At 33.2% G+C, this 25,158-nt stretch overlaps 2 protein-coding genes across 2 annotated transcripts in view; one reads left to right on the top strand and one right to left on the bottom strand.

Moving 5' to 3' along the window:
- LOC145296674 (thioredoxin domain-containing protein 12-like) overlaps positions 1-2,718 on the top strand; it is a 44,295-nt gene extending 41,577 nt beyond the window's left edge. The window contains exon 7 of the mRNA XM_080142619.1: positions 1,437-2,718. Coding sequence (XP_079998745.1) covers positions 1,437-1,534 — 98 coding nt within the window. The 3' untranslated portion in view covers positions 1,535-2,718. The remainder of the gene's footprint in view (positions 1-1,436) is intronic.
- A 5,277-nt stretch (positions 2,719-7,995) lies between these two features.
- Positions 7,996-25,158, bottom strand: part of LOC145296673 (SET domain-containing protein 9-like) — a 33,484-nt gene continuing 16,321 nt past the window's right edge. Inside the window, exons 2-6 of the mRNA XM_080142618.1 lie at positions 23,951-24,276; positions 20,495-20,618; positions 14,785-14,900; positions 13,164-13,287; positions 7,996-8,409 (exon numbers count right to left, since the gene is read on the bottom strand). Coding sequence (XP_079998744.1) covers positions 8,304-8,409; positions 13,164-13,287; positions 14,785-14,900; positions 20,495-20,618; positions 23,951-24,276 — 796 coding nt within the window. The 3' untranslated portion in view covers positions 7,996-8,303. The remainder of the gene's footprint in view (positions 8,410-13,163; positions 13,288-14,784; positions 14,901-20,494; positions 20,619-23,950; positions 24,277-25,158) is intronic.

Here is a 25,158-nt window from a genome sequence, read left to right as displayed (position 1 = left end):
AGCAAGGTGGGAGCCCTCTATTGTGGTAGAAGACTACTCACACCTAAGAGTATCCTGTACCTCTATAAGGCCACCATTCACCTATGCATGGAGTATTGTTGCCATATCTGGGCTGGCACATCTACCACTAGTCTCTCTCTCTCTCTTGGATAGGGTCCAAAAAAGGGTCTCCAATCTAGTAGGTCCCATTTTGTCAACTGTTCCATCGCTGCAATGTTGCATCCCTGTGCCTTGTTTTACAAATATTTTAATGCGCCTTGATGAACTCCTTGTACTTGTGCCCCCTCAACGTGCATATCCCCAACAAACCTGCTTAGCAACAAAGTCACACCCCTTCACTGTTAAGGTCCCTAAATGTTTTCTACTCTAATAGCTTCTTCCCAGAACGGCTAGACTTTGGAATTCCCTTCCCAAATTGTATTGATATGTAAAAGTTCAAACGTAATGTAAACCAACGTCTTAATCTTTCTTAGGCATCGTCCCAATTAGTTGCCCCTTACATACAAATGGCAATATTCCTTGTTTTGGGGTGAAGGTGAGTAAAAGAAAAACAATACGTAGCTCGGGTGGAGAGAGGTGTTAAAAAAAAAAAACAAGTGGTAGTAGGCAGGCAGGCCTGGACCCATAATGTGAAAGAGAAAAAGAAGGTAAAAAAAAAAAATGTAACGTCTTAGCCAATGCGTGCATGGCTAAGCCGGAAGTTGCGAACATTGGAATTAAGGCTAGTATATCCAACGGAGACGATGACTTGCAAAAATGTCGACGAAAAAAGCAACTCCTTGTAGAAAACTGCCCAGTTGAGGCTGAAGGAATTAATGTTTTGGGCCAATTTTTTGACATTTGTCGTCCGAGATGTCGAGCTTCAAAACAATACTGATCTCATCAGGATCTATCACGTGTGCCGAAAGTTTTTAGCAGAGATACAAACACGCATACTAATACACACAAACGCACACACACACATGCACATACAAACACACATACAAATACAAACACACACACATACAAATACATACACACGTACAAATACATACACACATTTTGCCTTTTATATTATAGATGAATCACTTCCAAGGGGGAAGGGGGGACTCCATAGTATCATGTGAACACCATTTGTCAATTTTTCCGATTCTAAAAAAAACAAAAAAAAAACAAAACGAAATCTGTCATCAAGTAGACTGTTTACCTTTTACCAGATTTTGAAATAAAAGTTGATGTTTTGGAGAAGGCTTTGATCTATTGGTCACAAATCCCTAGTTCAAATATGTACACCACACATTGACCACCAGCTGCCTTGCTGGTCATAACGATCAGTATTATATCTTATCTCAAAGGTGTTCACAAATTCTATTTTAATAAAGTTGTCATGTTGTTCGCAACAATCTTTAATATCATTGCATGTCTTATTGTTATCGTTTCTTTCTCTTTTCCAACAGTGTTTATCACGATGAAGAAAGTATTACTGACTTGGCATTATCATGGTGATAAAATAGAACCTGACGGTGAAGGTGGCCAGGTTTATGATGAGCTTTAAGAAGAAGACTTGTTGGAGACATTATACCTCAAAACAGACTTTTTCTTTCTTGTCCACATATTTGCGGGGTGACATTATGGTCTGCTTGAGTGTAAAATGACTGACAACTTTGTTGGTTTTCTTAACACGCATGCTATTGGGATTTGTTACTTAAGAGGTGGTATTCATTTTGAATGTTTTTTTTTTTCCGATACTAAGTTATCTCCCTTTCCTCCTTTTCTACCATTTTTTTTTGGTCTAATTTCTGGTAATCATTTAAGGTTTTGTCAAGAGCAAAATATGAGAAAACATTCTGTATAAATATTAAAAATAGTTTGTGTCGTTTTTGTTATTATCAAAGTTAAAATCCATTTAGCTCAACACATGTAAATTTGAGAAAAACATGCTTGAAACATGTCAGCATTATGAGAATGAGCAAAATCAACATGACATCAGGTTAAATTCGATTGCCACCATGTTTTGATTTTGCTTATTAACATAATATCGACACATTTCAAACATCTTTTTCTCAAGTTTACATGCATAATACCAACTGGATTTTAACTTGAAATGATTCTTTATTTAAAAATATTTAATGAAAACAATGGCATAAAACTATTCTTAATGTCTATACAGAATTTTTCTTGCATTCTGCTTTTGGTAGAACCTTGGAAAAAATGACCGAATTGCTATCTATAACTTTAAAACCATCTCCATCCATGGCCTTCTATATTAAAAGCCTTGTCATTGTTCAAATGAGAGCTAGAAGCCATGAAGCCCTATTTCCAAAGCTGTACAGTGAGAGTGACATGTTTTATTGTACTGTATTGCTGTAACTGGCTTTAGAAATTTTTTTAAAAGCCGTCTTTTTACATCCACAATGCCTTTATCTGATTTTATTGAAGTATAAGGTTTATTTATTTTATTACCAGGTGCTACCAGACCAGGCTGTCTGAAGATACTAGCTTTCTGACCTAAAATACACCAAGCATTGTTTTTTTTTTCCTTTACAAAATTCAATCATGTTCTCTCTCTTTTTTTTTTTTTTCCAGTATCATAAAAACGAAAAAATAAATGTCTTTGAAAAAGGAAATTTTCGCTGAAAGCTCAAGTTTTTAAAATAAAAAAATTTATTCATTTAAAAAGAAAAATTTTAGTTTTCAACTTTCTTAAATATCATTCAAATACAAAACAATGTTTCAAAATATGTGACTATCTTTTATTATTTAAAATAAATATATATTCTACTTCGTAGGATTGATATGTAGTTTGCTTGAAGCATTGTGTGGGATAGGTATGTAGTAGAGATTGCGAGGAATGAAATATAGTCGGTGTTGGTGAAAGAAGACGAAAACAAGTGGCGATTTACAAATCAATAAGTACATAGATATATGTTTATACATACATATATTTATTCAGTTGTATTAAATACAAATTTCTTACTTGTTATGTCTGCGACAATATCCACAATAATTTCGGAAAAAATTCCCTTTTCAAATGGTAGACATGACAGATCGATTCAAAGCATGCTAGATGATGGAGTGGAAATTGAATAGCTGTGTGGAGCCTCGGAGCAAATGTAGGAAGGGGATTTATGTATGGCCTGATTAGATAATTAACATATATTTTTGTTCCTTTTTTTATAAAAAAACTTTTTTGTATATATATATATATAAACACTAACAATAAACATAAATAATTAATAAACTATAACAATAAAGAATAAAGTAGAAAAAAAATGTCTCATCTTTTACCACTTATAGTTTTATAAAAATAAATACATTAACAATTCCCAAGGAATGTCAATCCAGTGCCTCCCTTCCCACCAATCTTCCTATTCCTGACAACCGCACCCCCAACCTAAACACCCCCAACAGCCGACTGAGAGCGCCCCATCCTGCCCCCTCTCCATCCTCTCTCACATCCCACTTCTACTTCTCTCCTTCAAAAGCTAACCTGCACCAGCCTACTAGCGACTTGTGTGACCTAGATACACCAAGTCATTCCACCTAATACATAGCAGCAAGAAAAAAAAAAATCAAAATAATAATAAAGACAACAAAATAGCAGAGATTATACAAAATTAAAAAAAGCTTACGCTAAAGCAATGAGTTATAAACTAAAAAAAAATAAATAAAAAAAAAATATATATATATTATATATATATATATATACATACAAAAAAAAAATTTTTTTAAAAAAGGAACAAAAATATATGTTAATTACCTAATCAGGCCATTACATAAATCCCCTTGAAAAGGGAATTTTTTTCCGAAATTATTAGTGATATTGTCGCAGACATAACAAGTAAGACATTTGTATTTAATACAACTGAATAAATATATGTATATATAGACATATATCTATGTACTTATTGATTTGTAAATCGCCACTTGTTTTCGTCTTCTTTCACCAACACAGACTATATGTCATTCCTCGCATTGTGATAGCCTTCTAAATCTCTACTACATATATTATACTTCAATTTGTGTCAAGTGTAAAAGCAAAAATTTCTTCAAATTTCTAAAGCTGACTATAGCAGCTTTAGAACGAAACTTCAGTCTTGACTTTCGTTTCTGTGTTAATGAGGTGTTTAATATACAACACCATTTGATCTCATATCGTTTTTGTTTTCAAATTTTTTAGCAATAATAATTTTTTAAAAGAGGTGTAGATTAAGGAAAATATATTGGAAGTTTTGGGTTGCTGTGTGTGTGCACAGACAATAAGTTATGACTAATTAACTAGTGGAAGTACCCGTTTATAACTTATTTGAAATTATTCCTGACCCGCAATATATTTCCATACAAACAACACCAGGTGAATAGCGCTAATTATATAAATATACATTAAACAAATTGAAATAATAAATTTCATCAAATGTTCAAAATCAGGAATATAACAAAATATTTTTTCTATATTCCATAAATTTAGAAACTTTGAAAATAAAAGAATTTCTACCAGCAATTATTTACAATTTTCAAAGTTTTGTTTTCAAATTCATACAAACTAGTAATTCTTTACATTTATTCCGCTAGTTATTTCCTCTGAAGAAAAAAGCCTAATTTTTGAAACTCCATGGAATAAGGAAAATGTGTTTATTCTTTTTTCAAACATTTGATGAACTAATGCATCTTATAAATTTTACTTTTCATCATTTTAATTTGTCTTGTATACAACTCGCAAAAATAGCCGCACTTAGCAAATTACTTTGCTGTACACTTGGGTATCCGCTTTGCAGACACCCTTACAGTAAGTGAATGTTGTAAGAATCACACCAAATATGACCTTGACAAATGATGTGCACCATCCCTAGGTCAGAGACCATCATCATGTCAGGTTTGGTCATGATCGGTCCAGTGATGTGGGCTGTAGAAGAGTATATATATATATATATAAGACTATAACCTTGACCTTGAAAAATGGTGTGCACCATCCTTAGGCTAGAGACTATTGGTCATGATTGTCCACTTGTGTGGAGAGTTGTACACAGAGACACACACACAAATGCTACTAATTTATATATAGATTAGCACTATTCTTGTGCCATTGTTTGTGGGAAGATATCTTGTTAGTCAAAAATAATTTCAAATATAGCCATGTTTATAATTTATGCCTTGAAAATTTAAATATAGTAGTTACAATATGTGGTTAAATAATTTAAAAAACAAACAAACAAACACAAAAACTGCTAGCATGGTGGTGTTTTCTTATAAAAAGAAAAAAACTTATTGACACTGTTTTCATAAAACAGCAAATGCCTTTAGCAAATCTAAACAAATTCCTTTATTTTTTCCTTTATTTAAAATCTTAAAAATTCCAATAAAAATAATTACTTAAATGTTGAGACATTTTTTAAATACATTGTTCACTGTGCTATTCTTTGTTTTATCAAAGAAAATCTGTTTTATTTTTTAAGTTTTCATTTCTTTACATTCTAATATATTTCAATTATTTTATAAACCAACCGATAATTGCCTCTAATGACCTCAGATGGAATCAAAGGAAAATTTCCTTTGTTTTGAGATTCTTAGAAAAATTTAAACTTATTTGAATTTTCTATTAATGTATCGATGTCAATGACATACAGACAAACACTGACACACACACATATATATATATATATATATATATACACACACACACACACATATATATATATATATATATAATTAATGGGAGAGAACCCCAGCAAAGTGTTCAATTATTAAGAAATTTTCAAATGTATCAATGTTCTCTTTATCTTCTGTAATACATACATATATGAATTCTTTTATGTATACAAACATTATTGGCTACATATGTGCATACATGTTTCAGTTGTAATTTTTAAAATAGCCTGTCAAAACTAGATTTTGAACGAGATCGCAGCTGAAATATGCATGCACATATGTAGCCAATAATGTTTTGCATTGCTAAATTCTTCTGCATTGTCTGATACTAATGTTTTGGGACTTTATAGTTACTTTTCTTCTAAACTAGTTGCTCTATCAAGGCTCGGGCATCTAGTCTACTTTATTATTTCATTTGAAGCTAGAGGAGTGTTGATTCATATCTTTCTTGAAAGTATTGGTGAAAGTGATACAACTGTCTCACCATGTTGAGCTCGCAGTTCATGCATATAACCACTGTATCATCGTCACTGCCTTCTAATGGCCAAATGTTTCTCTCTTGTGTTTCATTTTTACTTCAGTAAAAGTTCTTGGAAATCAAGGGGCCCTATTTTCTGGGTCTAACACTTGATCTATCAATTTCAATATCTACGAATCTCATATATGAGATACATAGATATTTGAATATTCCATTAAAGTTCTCATTTGCATGTTAAACCCTGAGTTAGTAAAGAAGTTGAGAACATGATTTTCCTCTCTCCGTCAATTGACCATTTAAATATGTTATACCTTTCTTATAATCTCTTGGTTTTACTGGATTCCCAGGCGAGAATTCCCAACTGGTGAAGTATCCAGCTTTGAGCTGTTTATTGAGGTAACATCATTGGGAGAAGGTGTTGACTAGTCTTGCCAAGAAGATCATACTTGGGCCTCAAATACCAAATGTGATTTTGAATATTTGGTTAGAGTTTACTTCTAGGGAAAAGTATGCTCATGCCAGGTTGTTCTGACGAAACTCCTGTAGAGAGAGACCTTAGACTCTCGAGGATAGTGTTTAGTAGACATTCAAGTTCTCTCCAGTTCAGAATGCGTTATCACAAGGTCAAGCAAATAAAGTATTATTTGATTTTCTGTCGATCAGCAGAATACGTCTTCCTAGAAAATATGGTTAATCCAAAAGAAGTCGTCATAATCCACATGACAAGTGAGAGGTAAATTCGAGTGTCCGATATTGATCACCAGTGGTTTGCAAAAGAGTGTCAGCAGAATGCATGTCTGGTTGACGTAAAACATTTCCTGCAATTCTTTTTCGTTGATGTGCATATATTTCTACACTTCGAGTTGAACAAAAAATTATTTTTGCTTCAATAAAAAATTTATAATTTATTTAATATTTCAATCATTTCATTGAATGTTTTTGATAATTACATCACACAATTAGATCTGGTTTCAGAAATAAAAAAACTTTTTTTTTGTCTTATTACATTTACGTATTTGTATAGACCATTACCCATGGCCAACTCGTCTAACTTTGCAGAAATACAAGGTTATTCCAAAATAAAGCCTCCGATTTTATTAACTCAAAAACTAAAACATTGAAGAGCTACAAAGACAGGAGTGGTACCGTTAAAAACGAGGAACTTTTGTGCTCCAGAATTTATTTTACTACAGTCACCACAATTCTCAATGCACTTTTGCCAGCTTCCATTGATGCCTCGGTTATAAAAGTCTAGAACATGCTTTATCACTCACATTTCTTGCCACTTTGAAATTGATGAACCTATTGTGCTGACATCAACTGTATCAGCTTCATAAATGTTCAACAGGTGCCGATGAATGTTGATTGGTTCAATTTTTTTCTGCATGGAGGAATTCAATATGACCATCTCTGCTTCTGATGCACGTCAATGACAAGCGTTGCTTTCTTAGTCTCACACTATGAAACTTTCAGGTCATGAATGCATAAGTTCAGTTATAACCATGCAATTTGCAATTCCCTTTAATCCAAAAAAAAATAAGAGGCATTACTTTTGGAACATCCGTCATAACTAATGAGATATGTGAAAATGTTTGGGTGAAAAAGAGTAAAAAAATTATAATTGTTATATTCCTTTTGAAATAACAATTCACAAGGTCGGTTCTATTAGAAAAAAATTACTTATGTAAAAAAAAAAATATTATTGTTAGCTAAATATACTTTGAATAATTAAAGTGAATATTTCACTTAAAATTATACCAATTTGATTATTTTTAAAACAATATTTTGTCTTTTTATTATCAAATATTTGTTCATTATTTAATATTTGATAAGAATTATTGTCAGCCAAATATTTTTCAAATCAATAAAATGAATGTCACTTTTCGAAATTGTACTGTTTTAGTTAACATTTTCTTTTTTTTTTTTATTGTAACAGTGTCAGATTAATAGCCATATTTGATTGGACAATCTCATTATTTTTTTTATTATTTTCAAACACATATGAAAGTTATATACAAACACAAAATGTCTTACCAAACATTTACAATGTTGATATGGTTCATGTTCAGTGTTACAATTTCTAAAAACAGCCTGGTAAAATTCATTTTGTGGTTCAATTTTATACTTGCGATGGCCATATACAGTGGTTTCTATAAATACTGATATTTCTTTCCCATAATTTCCTTGATTTACGTTGCTTTCACGTGAGTGTGTCTGTTTTTCTAATGACGGTGAAATATGTAGAAAAAAGTTCTTCTCCTGTTTTGATTGGCCGAAGAGATACCAACACAACTGCCCGCAATGACCTGTAGGGGGGAAAAACAAACATTGATACAAAAATATGATTCCAAATGGAGAGTAGTTTTTAAAAATCATGTGGTGGTGGTGGTGGGATATTCTTTGTTTGGGATTTTATTATTTTTATACTATGTAATTATATTTTTTTATTATTATGTTATTTAATTATATTTTATTTTTGTTATTTAATTATATTTATTATTTTTATGTTATTTAATGATATTTCAGAAAAAAAATTACTTAACTAAAGATTTTACTTAATTATAATTATATGAGTATTTATGAAGGATGATAGCAATGCAGAAAAAAAAAACAGAATGATGAAAGAAATAATGGACAAAACAAAGACAGTTGAACTACGAATCTTCAGAATTTTTTTTTTCTTTTTTTTTTTTCAAAAACATTTTTCACACATCAAATCAGTAAATATGGAACTCCCCCTTAAATGTTAATAAAAAAATATCAGAGTTAGTCTTTAGTAATTTTGTGAGAAAAAGAATACTAAAGTGGAATCGTTAAGCAAAGTGAAGAACTCAAGATGGCTGCTCCTCTAAAGACCTATGTCTCGCAGACACACGAATAGCAGAAATCCAGCAAAGGATGAGAAAATAATGTTTCCCTTTTATTTCGATTGTTGGCTGCAAACATTTCAGAAATATTAATGCTAAAGATATGTCCGAAAACAGGATGACAATGTAAAATAAATTCATAATTCACAAATCAGATCTCTTTTTCAGGGCAGTTATACAGTGGGTAAAAATAGAGCTGATTACAGTAAAAGGTTTATCAAATACTAAAAATAATTTTAATCGGAAAAATAAAAATATTTTTCTTCATAAAACAAGATGACAGTCCATTGTAAAAAAAAAAAATCCCAGAAATGGATGTGGATTCGATGTGAGTTGTTTTGGTTCTTTCTAGCTTTTATTAGTTACATCATTATGCATTTTTCTGTTTTGAAAATTTTCTGTTTTTTCTGATGAGTCCATGGTATCCAGTATTGACATACAAAGATCAGTTGTTCTCCCATGAATGAAACAAATCTGTAAATGTGCCAAAGTTTTTTTTTGTTTTTTTGATTAGATGAATAAAATCTTGAACTTTGGACTCTAGCAAAATTGTTATTTATATATACTCTGTTGTTATATCTTAATCATGAAGCTTCTGATTTAAAACGAATTGGTATACATTAACAATAGAAAATATACACTGAAATATATAGTTTCATAAACCTATATATATATATATAGTAGTTCAGGTGAAGAATGTATTCATAGGATAAAAATTCAGAGAATGTCAGCCAATTTTATATTATAGTGCTCAATAGTAAGTAGAGCTATTCATATTAATATTTATTCCAATGGAAATGTATAAACTTTGTTACACCGGCATGAAAATGTAATCAATAATAACTAAATTCTGATCAGCCCAAAATTGTCTTTTCAAAATGCCATTGTAGTGACACTTGTACATGTCTGCATGAATAAATATATATATATATATATATATATATATATATATATATGAAAAAAAAAAAAAAATGTAAGTAAAGTTACAAGGGAACTTTATTACATTATCAGGTCAGGAAGGATTATGGAAATAGAAGAAACCTTTTAATTTCCCATGTAACTTTACTCCTGATTTCTTTTATTTTATTCTATAATTTGCTCCTCTTAATCAGGTAAAGCTTTTCATATTCTGATATGTTTATCTTAGTACTGAAAATTTATATATATATATTATTGTCTGTGTGGAATGGTGTCTATCAAACTACTCTTAATTTTTGGTCTATAGACATGAAACTTGATATATAGGAGATTCGGATACACGGAACAAATTAAATTTTTTAGCTGGTTTTGCTAAGGGATCAAAATTTTAAAAAATTGGAACTTGTCAGGTGTAATTCGACTAAACATGTTACTTCTATGCATGTGCAAATATAGTTATAACTTTTAACAGTATTATTTTTTAAAGTTTTTATATGCATATGAACTTAACAACAAATAATGCTGGAAAGCTAGATGTTTTGGTTTCAATTCTAGCTGATGGCACCCAAGTCCTATTTTTATTTATCTATTTAACTTTTGAAACCACTATTATATATTGGGTACAATATAATAATAAATACAAAATCTGCACAAATTAAAATATCATATTGTGGCAAAAGTAACGAAAAATGTGCAACTGTGCCTCTATCCTGTCGGGTGATGGAATCAAGAAAGGAAAGAAAAAAGCAAAGCTTTCAGGTATAGAATGTTTATTAATATACATATGGTATTAATTTGCATTTGAAGACAATAACTGCTGTGAAAAGGAATGAAGAGGAAATCACAGAGCAGTCTTCTTTTTTGAACAGCTGAGAGTGCGGTCAATAAAGATTTTTTTATTTTTATTTTTTTTTTTATTCAATTTTCACCCCAAACAAGGCACAGTGCCACTTTGAAGCAGGGGGCTACTATTAGGGAATTAATTAGCGGGGTCATTATGAAGGGAGAAGAGTAGAAAGATGTTTGTTAACATTACACTTGAACTTCTGCATATCATTGCAGTTGGGAAAGCAGAATCCCGGAAGGGAGTTCCAAAGACCCGCAGTTCTGGGGAAGAAACTATTGGAGTAAAAGGCTTTCTTGCACCTAGGGATCTCCACTGTAAAGGGATGAGACTTAGTAGCTTGTCGGGTTTGTCGGGGGTAGTTACGTCGGGGAGGTACAAGTGTCTGCAGTTCGTCAGAGCATTCACCATTAAAGTATTTGTAGAACAGGCAGAGGGATGCAACATCTCGTCGATGGGACAGAGGTTGAAGCCCAGATGACAGTTCAGGACCTATCAGGTTTGCGACTCTTTTTTGAACCCTGTCCAGGAGCGAGAGACAAGCAGCAGATGCACCAGCCCAGATGTGACAACAGTACTCCATACATGGGCGAATGGTTGCCTTATAGAGGTATAGGATACTGGCAGGCGTAAGTAGTTTTCTAGCACGGTAGAGGGAGCCAACCTTCCTTGCAGCAGCCTTGGCAATGCTCTCAATGTATCTATTCCAGTTCATATTCCCTGTAAACGTTAGGCCGAGGAGTTTAAAAGAAGTACTTTCAGGCAATGTGTTCTTGGCCATTGCTATTGGTGGTAGAGAAGGTTTCTTGTAGTTATTGAAGGAAACAAGCTTAGTCTTAGCAGCATTGAATGAGACCAACCATTTTTGTCCCCATTCCACTACGGATTGGAGGTCATCCTCTAGTGTTTCTGCCATTTTCTTGGATATGTGTTCATTTGTTTTCCCCTCATATCTGTTATAGAGAGTGGTGTCATCGGCAAATATACCCATCTCCGAAACAATATTATCAGGGAGGTCGTTTATGAATATCAGGAACAATAGAGGTCCAAGGATAGACCCCTGAGGCACTCCCGCATTTATGTCATATTGTTTGGATGTACGTCCGTCGAGGACAACTTTGATTTTTCTATTACTTAAGAAGGATTTAATTACGTTATGAATTCTTCCAGTGATTCCATATGATCTAATACAGTTGAAGTCGCGAGTTGGCAAGAAGTTTGAATAAATATTTATTATTTTTTTAAATCTTAGTTTCTTTCACATATTTAAGCGTATTTTATGGGCAACTCTGAGCAGCCCACTGGTATAGTATTGATAAAATATCCTAATTTCCATACTAATATGCAATCAAAAGAGTGTTTCTCGACTCTAAATGACTTGTACATTTTTTATATTTGCTGTTTATCATTTATTGAAATAAAAATGAATAGCATATGATAAAACTAGTTTTTTAAATACTATTTAAAAAAACATAATTTAGAAAAGAAATAATGCATTTCATTTTTTGTAAATAAATTTTTGTTGATAGCTGAAAAAAAAAAAAAAAGTGAATGACTTTGTGATTCTTTGAAATTTAAAAGGAATTTGGACACATTTAAATGGTTGAAAATGAGCTCTTTCTGACTTTAAAATCCTTATCACATTTACTTTATCCATGCACTTTCATCCATTCTTTCAATGTAACCAAACCAACAAAGTTTCCTGTTCTGCATACATTTCCTATACTGTCTAGATTTTAAGTTTGAAATAGTATTTACAAAGCTAAATGAACACATCTTACAAATTGAGCTATCCTTGTTTAATTTTCCCTTACCTTTTTTATCTATCTGGTCGGGCTCTTTGCCCGGACTATTGTGACTCTCCCTCTCCAGATTTCCTTGTCTTCCATCAGATGTTCAGGATCACAGTTGGTGTCATGTGCAATTTGCTGGATGTATGTGGATCTTGATCATTCTAGATCCTTTCCAAATACCAACCCCACGTCATAGTTCGTGCAGAAGTGGCAGCAGTCCAGGATTGCTTCCTTAGGCTATACTGTCCCATGAAAGAGACTTGCATATTTCAGATCTAAATTGTGGCAGAATGAGAATATAGTCTCTGAGAATCTAGTAGGCCCACCCAGGGCGGGCAGACTGATGTAGAACTTGAACTGGCTAACAAAGCTCTGGTGATGTTATGGGGAGCAGCATGACAGTGGCACACCCTGGCGGAAGAACTAAAGAACTAGTCAATGACAGGGCACAAAAGACACTGAACGGAAGAATCAATCATTGATCAACAGTCAGGATCAACCAGTCTAATTGAGAGACTACTGCATTTCACCTGTAGACATAGCTCAGATATCACCTGTGTGAGCTATCAAAAGATTCAATGTGACTCAAATCAAACCAAAATTCCATACCGCATCGATCATTGCCCAGGTAACCTTACCTTTTAAATGACTGAAAGTTGTCACTATCGGCTCCATATCTGACATATGGAAGAAATTTTCGCAAATGAAATGGAAATTCTTCAGGAATCTCAAATTCTTGATATGTGACGTTCGCAGGATATTCTGAAAAGACAAAATCATTAAAAAAAATTTTTTTAATAAATAAAATAAGTTTTTTTTTAAATTCAAAAATATTTTAATCTAATTATATAAAATTAAGTCAATCAGATATTTTCAATCAGACTCAAATAGCAGATAAGCTGACAAATCAAAATTTGGTTCCAACTAACCAATTTTCATTTATTGTTGTTGTACCATGTTATTGGCAATATAATAAGTTTTTGTCCAGAATTCCCTCTATGTTAAAAACAAAAATAAAGAATACTCTATATGATGTACATACCTGTAACAAAATTAAAATATCATATTCCAAAAGTCACAATAATAGAGCAAATACTTTTATATAAGAAAATAAAATTTGGAGTAACCGAGGAGCAACTGGCTGATATCATTATTTTGAAAACAATCTCAACAAACAAAAAGAAAAAAGAAAAAGAACTCAATAATAATTGAAACTTGCGAGATTTTTGTTCTAATGCAGAAATTAAAAATGTTTTTATTTTTTAAAATGAATCTACTCGATCAAATTACATGATTTTTGGAAAATGATATTGTCATTTCGTCACGGGTACATACATCATATAGATTTTTTCTTTCGTTTTGTTTTTTTAATATGGGGGAATTCTGGGCAAGAACATAATAACATACTTTGTTATAATTTATTAAAAAAAAAATAGACTTAGTTCAGCCCTGACATCTGCTAATATGAAATATTATTTTTTGTGATTATTCAAATTGGCACTCATGGCAATAAACAAAAATGAAAAAAAAAACTTTTATTGTGTACCTACTTGTCACGGAATGAAGATGGTATATTCCAAAAAAATCATAAAAATTTTATATTCCAAAAATCACAAAAAATGATCAAGTAATTTTTATTTTTATTTTCAAACAACAAATTTGCCGCTTTTTACTGATAAGTGAAGACTGAAACCATTTTAATATTCTTTAAATTTTGTAACTTATATAAAATGACCTTTCTAAAAAATTTTTTTCATAATTTGAAAATTTTATTTTCTGAAAATAAATAAATAAAAATGCACGTTATGTCAATAAATTATTGCTTGGTTTGAAATCGTACATTTCGATTGTTTTTTCTGACATTATACACACAAAATAATTTAAATGAAAGTCGCTTGTCTGTCCTTGATTCCTTAATGGCTACTGTTTTCCCCTTGTGGACACAGAGTAAAATTTGATTTTCTTGATTAAAAAAAAAAGACTACTTGATCAAATTATGTGATTTTTTAAAATATTTCATCTTCGTTTTATGACTGGTACGTACATAATACAGACTTTTCTATATTTTCTTTACTTTTAATTGCCACCATAAGTGCCACTCTAAATAAGCACCTTTATTCATCTACAAATAAAAACCAGCAAGGGGAATAACTCATTTAAAATGAAACTGCAGTAGGAGTTATCTTCCTTAAATTTAAAAAATAAAAATTGAAAATTAAAATGACTTCAATGGCGAGTAAAATCCATAAAAACGTTTACCTGCTGATTGGTTATTTACATACTGCCCAATTGCTAAAGGATTTAGCGGCCAAGGGGTCAGCCAGGTACCATCTGCTGTCCAATATGGGAAGACACGGTCACGATGAACACAGGATCTGGGAAAAAAAGTGGGAATTCTTAAACAAGTTTGAATAGTCATAGGCTGAAATTGGACCAAACTCAACACATATACACAGGAGTTGCTGACAGCATTACATTTGCACGGCATACAGATTATCCGGTGATGTGGCAGTAAATATTTATGTGGTGGCCCTTTGACTATGATCAAAGTGTAGTATCTGGGTTATGTTGTGGCAGGAAGTGCCAAGGGTCAGAATGATTATTATGATTAATTGTTAAATTATTTAGGTTAAAAAGATATCCAGAAAAATGTTTTAAAAGAATGTTTGTTAAATATTTAACTGGAGAATTTTGCCTCAAGGAAAGCATAAACAAAGCTAATTTGGGATCTGAGTTTGTTAAAACAACAATGTGGCATATTTAACAAACAAGATTGTCCTCTCTGGCTGACGTCAAAGACACGTAAGCCAGTAGAAATTAGAATTAGGAATTAATCTGAAACGGGACATCGAGGAGACGAGTTGTGAGTTAGCTATCCCCGGGGTTAGAGCAAACAGGAGTTGTCTCTGGTCCAATGGAAGCATCTATGGACCAACTAAGAAGAAGGTTAAGAGCTGCAGACTCCAAGACGTGGAACATTTTGCAAATAAAGATATGGAAACAATAACTCGGTGTTTTGGGTGTTCCATTTGGAAGAAGAATGTCTTCATTTTCAGATGCCTACAGCCAGAGGAGAGAGAGAGAGAATAAATAAGGTATGTATAAAGCAGAAAAGGGTTTGTCCGTTATTGTCCCGTTCGTTATTGTCGTGAATATGTGAAAATACCCACACACATAGAAAGATTATTAAATATATACATAACAGATCAACATGTACAGACACCCCATATACAAAGAAAAGTAACTTATAATTCTGACCACTAGACAATACACGAGCATCGGTTTCATACACACACATTTATTCATTTAGACTAGACGTGCATGAACACATATATACACCCGATAATACAACAAATACACTGATAAAAGCTCTCATTTTGAAAATTATCAGAAGTAAACGGTGTTAGCTAATTTGAAGGTCCCATCGAATTACGTTCCTTTATTCAATCTGAAAACTGCTAAGATTACGTGTCCTTTTGTTACAATAATTTTTTTTTTTTAGGGTATGATTAAAGAAAGTTAGAAAGTTCTACTTATAGACACTGGCGATAGGAACTGACCAATCAATTTTTTTTTTTTTTTATTTACAAAGGAGTCACCATTTATCAAGGCCCGGAGGCCACTCAAGGATAAGGGTTAATGAGTGTAGGAATATGTCAATCCTCATTAATAGTGGAAATTTGGTAAATTGGATTACTTAAGGGGATGGCTCATCAAGAATTTGTTCCCGTTGGACTTGAAGACAACCATATTGTAGTCAACAGGAAAACGGAGCAGAATTCCACAGGCGTGCAGTTCTAAGAAAGAAGCTTTGTTCATGGAATCTAGTTTAGGTTTAGGCACAGATAAAGAGTGGGGAAAATTATTGGTAGTTTCAGTTAGACGAGCGTTTTTCATGAAAGTCAGGCCAGGGGGAACCATAGATCGGAGCTCAGCAGGATCCAGAATTGTTCCATAAAAATATTGGATATTTCAGAATTCCCACACATAACATTCATGTTCAGCTTCCATTTTATATATTGGCATACATTGGACAACTTTAAGAGTTGACTTCCAAAGTAACCTATCACTAGACACTTCTTTATTCATTTTACATCTTGGCATATATTGGACAACTTTAAGAAATTAACTTACAAAGGAACCTATATCTTGCCAGGTCCTTATGTATACTTCTTTCAACTGGTCCATTTTTATCACTTCTTCCTATGTTTTCTTTGGCCTTCCTCTGTGAACTGAACCTGCTCCTTCAACTGTTTAGCACCTAATAACCCAAAAACTCTCATCCATTCTTTCAACATGGTCATACCATCGAAGTCTCTTCTTCTGCACACATCTCTCTGCACTATCTAGATTTAATCTTCTTTCGAGGACAATAGATCTAAGGCTTACTTTACAAATCATATCATTCTTCCTAACCCTCATTGACCACATTTCACTTTCAAACATCATCACATTTCATAAACATGCCTGCTAGACTCTCGGTTGACAGTAATAATACTTTAATGGTTAGTACTGGCAAAAGTTCTTGAATTTACTCAATCCACTCCTAACTCTTACAATCACACTAGTACCGGCTCCGTCTTGTGCTCACATGGTATCACTAATATAACAAAACTTCTCGACAACCTCAATATCTCAGTTATTCAATTGGATTTTTCCCCCACTCCACACTAATGAAATTTCAATAAATTGACCTTTTACAGAATTCCATCTCTTTCATATAATCTATATATTTATAAAAGTGAGAATGTGCGTGTGTGTGAGGGCACTTCTCAACAAATTTTTGATCTACAAACTGTGACGAGCATGCACAGAAGCGCACAAGAATTGTGTGCCAATGTATGAGTCTGGCCTACTTGTGGTGAAAAGCGAACCCGGGACTTTTCAATTGCAAATCAAAAGTCTACCAATGAGCTACATCCATCCCACCCACAGCGAAAGCAGCTATAAAAACCAAGCTGATAAATCATTCGGGGGCAGTTAAAAAAGATTGCTTTGTGTTACTGCATTCGTGATTGTGTTGTGGCAATCGACGGGGTCGTTCGGAATCATGGCGTGTCAATTCAACGGTATTGTTCGGGATCATATCGTGTTAATCAACAGTGTTGTTCGGGATTGTGAAATGTTGAGTCAATGGTATCATTCGGGATTGTGTTGTGCTGAATCGTTAGGTGTTCGGGATTGTGTGGATGAACTTGTTCAAGACTGTGCTGCTACGTGTAATATAAATATATACATATTTATATTTCATTTTTTGGTGTTCTCTCTTCCCTTGTGAAGCAACATAAACTTGATATATAGGATATTCATAAACTTGGTATATAGGATATTCAGACATGTGGAAAACTTTTTAATCCATTTTCATCCAGAAAAAAGAGCTGCTAAGGGGGTCAAAATTGAACAATTGGTACTTGAGGGAATCATTAGATTTTTATCCGCTTGCTGTTTCACAATTGTGCATGCGTGAATGGTTCACATTACAGATTCCTTATATTAATTATAAGTCGGTTTGAAAACACCTTTTTAAAGAGCGTGTCACGCTGGCCGAATGGTAATCGTACTTGACTCACTGTCTTTAGGTTTTGGTTCCGATTTCAGCATTAGTTTTTTTTTTTTTTATTTTTTATTTACAAGAAGTTTACGATTAAGTAAAACATAATACTTGCATGCATGTCTTAGTTTCTGTATGTATGTATGTATGTATGTTTGTTGTGTCAGGTCATGTCATATGCTACTGGTTCCATGTAACCCAGTACTACCTGCCTCATGGTCGAGTCACCGGCGACTAAACTGGTTCCCCCACCAGACTTGTTTGGTGAGGAGGGCGGCTAGTTTCCCTGAAGGATTAAAAACAAGACCTTCCAAAGGGCGAATGAACTCTTTTTCTGGGTCAACAGCCAACTAGCACCGTGTATATTTGTGTGTGTGTGTGTGTGTGTATATGTGTATTGGGGTAGAGAGGGCTCCCGTAAGCCATGGTGAAGGCAACCTTTCTAGGAGAAGCAAATCTCTGATTTAAAAAACTATAAAGCGGAAGACCAGTACCCGCATTAAGCTGGTCTGCAGTTTAATTTGTTGCTGGCTATCTTGCTCTTGCTTGTTGCTGGATCTCAACATTTTGAACTGAGAGAGAGACTTAGCTGTCGTACAAAGCTAAGACTGTAACATCATATTTGTATAGATACTCCCTCAGACATTTGGGCTCATGGATTTTAAATGTCTGAGGGAGTGGCACTCGTCTGACAAGACGTTGCAATCATCATGTATGTATGTATAATATTTATGCATATTTTATTACCAGACAATGTCGAGCAGCTTGCTAGTATATATATATTTTTTATTTATTAAAAAAAAAACAAAAAAAAACAATGTGATCTTGGAATCTTAAGTAGGATGGTCCCTGATGTGTTTGCAGTATTATGGTGAATGAAAACTCTAGCTAGGATTAGCATAGATCAACCAAAGGTATAGTGACAAGGATGACAATAGACTCCATCTTCCCCAATTTTTGAGTGGCCTTGTGCCTAATTTTTATTTTGTGAATTTTTGGTAAAAATTAAAAAATACAAACCGCAAATATACTTTTTCCACATCTCTATTGTCTCACATTTCTTGCATACAAGTTGATCAACCTGCAAGTAATTCCACTACACATCTTGTGCACCAAATTCTTAAAAGTGCCACAAAATGTTATACTGCACCCAACTCCTTTTCCATAAAAGGGAGCAGAATTTTCCACTTTTTGGCAGGTGTAAAAAGTTTTCGAGCTCAGTAGAAGGGGACTACCTTCATGGCAGACTTGGTAGAATCTTTCATGTACGAATGTTGCTTGAGAATGTCAGGCCAAGGAGTTTAAATGTCGGTGTTGTGAAGGGTTGCATTAGTGGTAAGACACAAATTTGAAGAAATGAATTGATGAAAAGGATTCTATGGATATCGGCAATATCAAAAATATTAACAATTTTACAACTGAAAGAATTTATATGAATAAAGAGGATTTAATTGTCTGTTGTTGATTTTGAGATCATCTTCCACTTTTAATTTGTCTGTTTGTTATACTGTCTGATCTATGCAAGGGCAGATAAATGTCTTTTGAATGTAACTTAAGGATACAAAAGAGTTTTCCCCCTTTAAGTATAGAACTAGTTAAATTATTATTTATCTTCTTTTAAGGAGCTTAGACACAAGGTTAAGTGTGGGTTTCATGAAAATGTTTCTATGAAATGAACTGAATCTGAACTTGGTACATCCAGGTTTTCAGTTCGTGTCATGAAGTTGGAGCCTTGGAAATAACCGTGATAATCAGTGATTGGTAAGGTTTCTGATAGTTGCTAAAGGAAAGGAGCTTTGTCTTAGTAGCAACCATTTTTGGCCCCATTCTACTACAGACTGGCGATTATTTTCCAAGGATTCAGCTATTGCCTTGCTTTTGTTTGTACTTACTTTGAATGTTGATGAAGAGCTAATGGTTGGTGTACCAGCTAGATATGGCAACAATACTCTACACACAGACAAATGGTGGCTTTATATATAGGATATTGGTTTTTCTTTACGATAGATTTTGCAGCATCTTCTATGTACTAATTCCAATTCATGCTGTCTGAAAATGTCAGATCAACGCATTTAAACTTTAGACTCCCAGGTGCTATCGGCCATAACAAATCAGTAGTTGGTAAGGTTTCTCGGAATTGTTAAAAGATAGTAGCATTTTTTTTTTTTAAAGAAAGCATTTTTGGCTCCATTATGACAGTCATTTTCCAAGGATTAAGACATTGCTTTGTAACTTGTCTTTGCAGTAAAACTAAAATAACTACTTATTTGTAAATAGCTTTTACTATTCATCTGTCCTCCATTTTGAATTTTCTTGTTTGTTATGTCAGCTAGTCTATTCAGGGGTAGATAAATCTTTTCAAATGCCTTTAAAATGTCCCATGGCAAGGGAGATAATTACTAAACTAAAATTACTTACTTGTAAATCGCTTTTGATATTCCTCTGTCGTTGCCGTCGATATGAATTCCATCCATACAACGAAATATAAATTGGTTTCTGATACTTTGGAAAAACAGTGGTTCATGTCTGAGGTAGACAGTTCCTGAAACAAGCAAAACGGTAGGTTTTCAAAGCATAACAGAAATATGATTTTTTAAACAAATCGTAAAATAAATGAATTTTCGAAATCCAATAAACAAATAAATTAATACTATTTTTTTTTTTTTTTTTTACTTTAGTTCACACTAAATATGGCACATTGCCACCGAGATGTAAGGGATTACTGTGAATATGTCTTTATGCCTGTAGGTACAGGCATATTCTAAGTAGGGAGTTGAGCAGAAAGGTGTTTGTTTACATTACATTTTAATTTTTGCATAGTGGTGAAGTCAGGAAAACAGTGAGCAGGAAGGAAACTTCAAAGACTACTTGTTCAACATATACAGGATAATTATGTTGAAATCCTGATTCCTGTTAGATCACTAAAGTTAAGCAATGTTGAGCCTTATTAGTACTGACTAAAATGGGTGACTATTTGGAGATTTCAGATGTTGTGTGTGTTCTCTGCTTATATTGACATTGTTTCCAGTCGTCCTGCAATTTTTCTTGCCACTGGATTCAAACAATGCCTACTCAAGAAAGGTGTGGTTGGAGATTACACAACTCTTGCTTCATAATTACATGTGCAAGCACCCTTACAAGGGGTATCCATTGTCTCTAAAGATTTTTAAAAACATCCTTATCAGAAACGTCATCCTTATCAAAGTTTGCGCACCAAGAGGTCTCCTTACGTTTTTTTTAAAAAATAATATGAAAACACTCCCTTACAAAGGTTCACAAACTATATTACTTCAATAAGTTGGTTAAAATTTGGTATCTTCTTCCCCCTCCCTCTCATTTATATTGATGAGGAGACAATATCCAGAAATATTTTACTTATTTCTCGATGGTTTTATTTGTAAATATTGAATGAATAAAAGGATATTGTTTCTGAAATGATCGTACATATATGATTTTGTTATGTTTCTTCCTATGAAAACTTAATTGATAATTTTACAATTATTAATCTCACCCTTTCTATTTATATATATATATATATATATATATATATATATATATATATATATATATTAAATTGTGATTCAATGAACTTCAAAAACCTCTCATTAAAATGAAATGAAGTGGTTGAGTTTCATATCAAAGAATTTTTATTATTCTAAGCAAGACAAAGAATGCTTTAGAACATTAATCTCCTTAACCTATAGGGTTCCGATGTCTACCATCTCCTCAGAGGAGAGAAAATATTAGCAAATACTTATAAGGTATGCACCCTATTTGCTAAAGTAAAGTAAACTTAACTTATAGAATATTACTGCCAGTAATATTTTGTAAACTTTACAATCTCACGTTTCCATAACAACTGATTGTTAAATAAAAACTATTCTGAAGAGTGTACATATATATATATATATATATATATATATATATATATATATTAAAGACATGTATTTGTCCACATGTTCATTAACTACTTTTAAACTGTTAGACTTAGTAACATTAAATTTGGAAAGAATCAGCATCTACCTTTGCAAAAGGTCCTAAAGTATATCACTGACCATGTACACATTACCACTGTTAAGCAAGGTAAGAGTGTATGTGGTATGTGTATGCAGTATGACGATGTATGAAAGTGAAACCTCGCTTGTGAGAGTTGACGACATGCATTGCTTGGCGAAAAATGATGCATGAATGATATGATAGATTTGTAATGTAAGTCTTAAACCCAACCTTAGATTTGATGACCTCAGAGGAAGATTAAATCTGGACAATATAAGAAGATGTGCAGAAGAATAGACTTCGGTTTTATTATTACGTTGAAAGAATGAATGAGAGTTCTAAACAGTTGAAACAAAAGGCCAAAGAAAACATGGACCAGTGGAAAGAGGCATAAATAAAGACCTGGTCAGAGATAGGTTACTTTGGAAGCCAATTTCTTAAAGTTGTCCAATATATACCAGCATGAAAAATGGAGGCTGAACATGAAAATTATGTGCAGGAATTCTAAAATATCGAATGGTTTTAAGGATCAATGGATCAGCATGGAAAATGGAGGTTGAATGAAACATGACGATGAAGATCAGAATGAATTATTTCAGACACATGCTGTTGTTGTATTTTATTTTCTAACCTTTCATTTGTCCTACCTATGGAAATTTGCAAAAAATAGAACATGAAACGGGCATTATAATGATGATGATGATGATACTATAAGTAAAACTGGAGTCAAATATCATTAATATACTCATGAAATGAAATTAAAAGCTTTGAACCTACTTTCTCTTCTTTTCCCTTTGCAAAACTCAAACATGTTCTGCAAAGTCAAAAACAACAATTTTCTATACATTTCCAATACTTTTATTGTCACTGAAATCAGTAAAAGCGCCCATTTTTCAATCAAATCGATTAATTACCTGCTCTAATCAGGGACCCTCCGCGGTGCACCAGGAGGAAGCTTCACATGCCTCTCTGTATTGACTTAGTAATCAATGCACTGTAGAGAACCTACTGTTCATTTTATAAGATTATTTTTATATAATGGCTTGAATTAAAATTTAAAATGCAAAAATTAACTATCATAGTTCAATTGTGCTCTAAACAGAAACATTCATTTTGAATGGGCCTGTCTTAACACAAAAACTACTGTTGATTTTATACGCTATGTATGGAGATAAAACTTTTGCAATGGACCTGTGATGTTAGGCTGTATAAGGATGTTAACTTTGGTCAAAATCAGACTCTTCCTTCTTTAATTGGATTTTTTTGATTATTGATTTTAAATACTTATTATTGTTCAGATTTAAAGTGGGAATCCTAAGTGGAGAGTTGTGCAGTAAGATGTTTGTTCACATTACATTTAAATTTATGCAAGTTGGTATGGTACAGTTGGGAAAACAGGGAGCAAGGATGGAATTCGAAAGGTAAGTAATCCAAGAAGGAAGGATGATGTTTGAGTAGAAAGTTTTCTAGCATCTGAAGACTAGTGTAAAGGAATGGGATTTTTCTGCTAGTTGAATTGGTAGTGGGTATTTATGTTGAGGAGGGGGTAGGTAGAAGATGGGTAAAAGGATGAACTTGACAGAAAGATCTGGCAAGAGATAAGTTATACAGCATTAACCCTTTATGATGATTAAAAAAATATTCATTAATTTTAGATGGCGGCACACTAAATGTAAGCAATGGACAGTTGCAATCTGGAGGTACCTGGCATCTACACAGATACTGAACTAATATGTACAAAGCGTGTTTGAATGAATTCCCAATTTATTTATGTCATTATATTCATTTATTTATGACTGAACGAATTAGTTCAATCAGATCATAAAGAGTTAAAACCAACAATGATGATGATGATGACAATAATGATGATGATCTCACCTGGGTAAAGTCCAATTAGGGTATGTTTTGGTACTGTTCCTTTTGTGACGAACACACCTGTGCCACCTTCGACTAATTGGCTTATTTTACGCTCAACAGTGAAGTTCAAAATTCGATGTACTTGTCGTAGATTTTGTGAATAGCAAGATTGATCTGAGAAGAAAGTGTTCGTTGAAAACAAATCGTTTATGTCTGCAGAGGACGAATGAGCCAGAGTTGAATGCTGTGATCCGTGTAGGCATTCACATAATCGAAGCAGGCTCTTGTGGACCTCCTCAGCATCAACAACAACATCAGATGCTTCATTTTCTGCATATCTTTTAGTTCTGAAAGATGGAATGACTCGAAAATTATAATCGACAAGTATAGTGTAATGTTCTAGCCTTAAATTGTCCAAAAGAGGGAGAATTAACAAGATTATTTAATTTACAGAAAATACAAAAGTAATGTGCTGTCAGAGATTGCTTCTGGATTGGTGATAACTAGGGCTAGGATAACAGCATATTCTTTCCATTGTTTTGACTCTCGAATGTGTATCCGTTGATATCTTATATGCTGTCATATAGAGTGATGTGGCTCTCGGTTGATAAACTGTGTCAGATATATACGCGAGAGTCAAAACAATGAAAAGAATATGCTGTTGTCATAGCCCTAGTGATAACTTTTCATAGTGACCAGAAGAGTCCATGTAGTGACATAACAGTAGGTAACTTCGTTCAGTGTTGACAAACTATGGATACCCAGTGTTAGGGTGTCTATGTGTGGAATTTTTGTGACAACAGTTGCGCAATCTCCAACCAAACCTCTCCTGAGTCTGCGTTGTTAAATACCAGTGGCAAGTGGAGGTTTAGGATAACTGGAAACAATGCCGAGATAAGCAGAGAGCACATACCGCACCTAAAATTCCCAAATGGGTGACCATTTGGGACTAATCAAGCTCAACGTTGCTTAACTTCGGTGATCGGGAAAGAACCAATGATGTGTCAACATGATTATGCGTGATTATTATAATATTGTTAACTATTAGGAACCCTATGTCGATAGTAAATTTTTTATGGAAATTGCTCCAGACAAAGCATACAGCCACTTGATGTAAGCTAAGGAAAATGCTACTTCAAGGTCAAAAATTTGCCAACAATAAGTGTTAATCATTTCTCTCCGGTAGGTTCATAAGAGTAGTGGTTGATGGGCAGAAATCAGAGGCCCAC

This window comes from Euprymna scolopes, chromosome 17 (genome assembly GCF_053919585.1).
Source record: "Euprymna scolopes isolate OS-2025 chromosome 17, ASM5391958v1, whole genome shotgun sequence".
Lineage (NCBI taxonomy): Eukaryota > Metazoa > Mollusca > Cephalopoda > Sepiida > Sepiolidae > Euprymna > Euprymna scolopes.
This window is presented reverse-complemented; position numbering and strand designations above follow the sequence as displayed.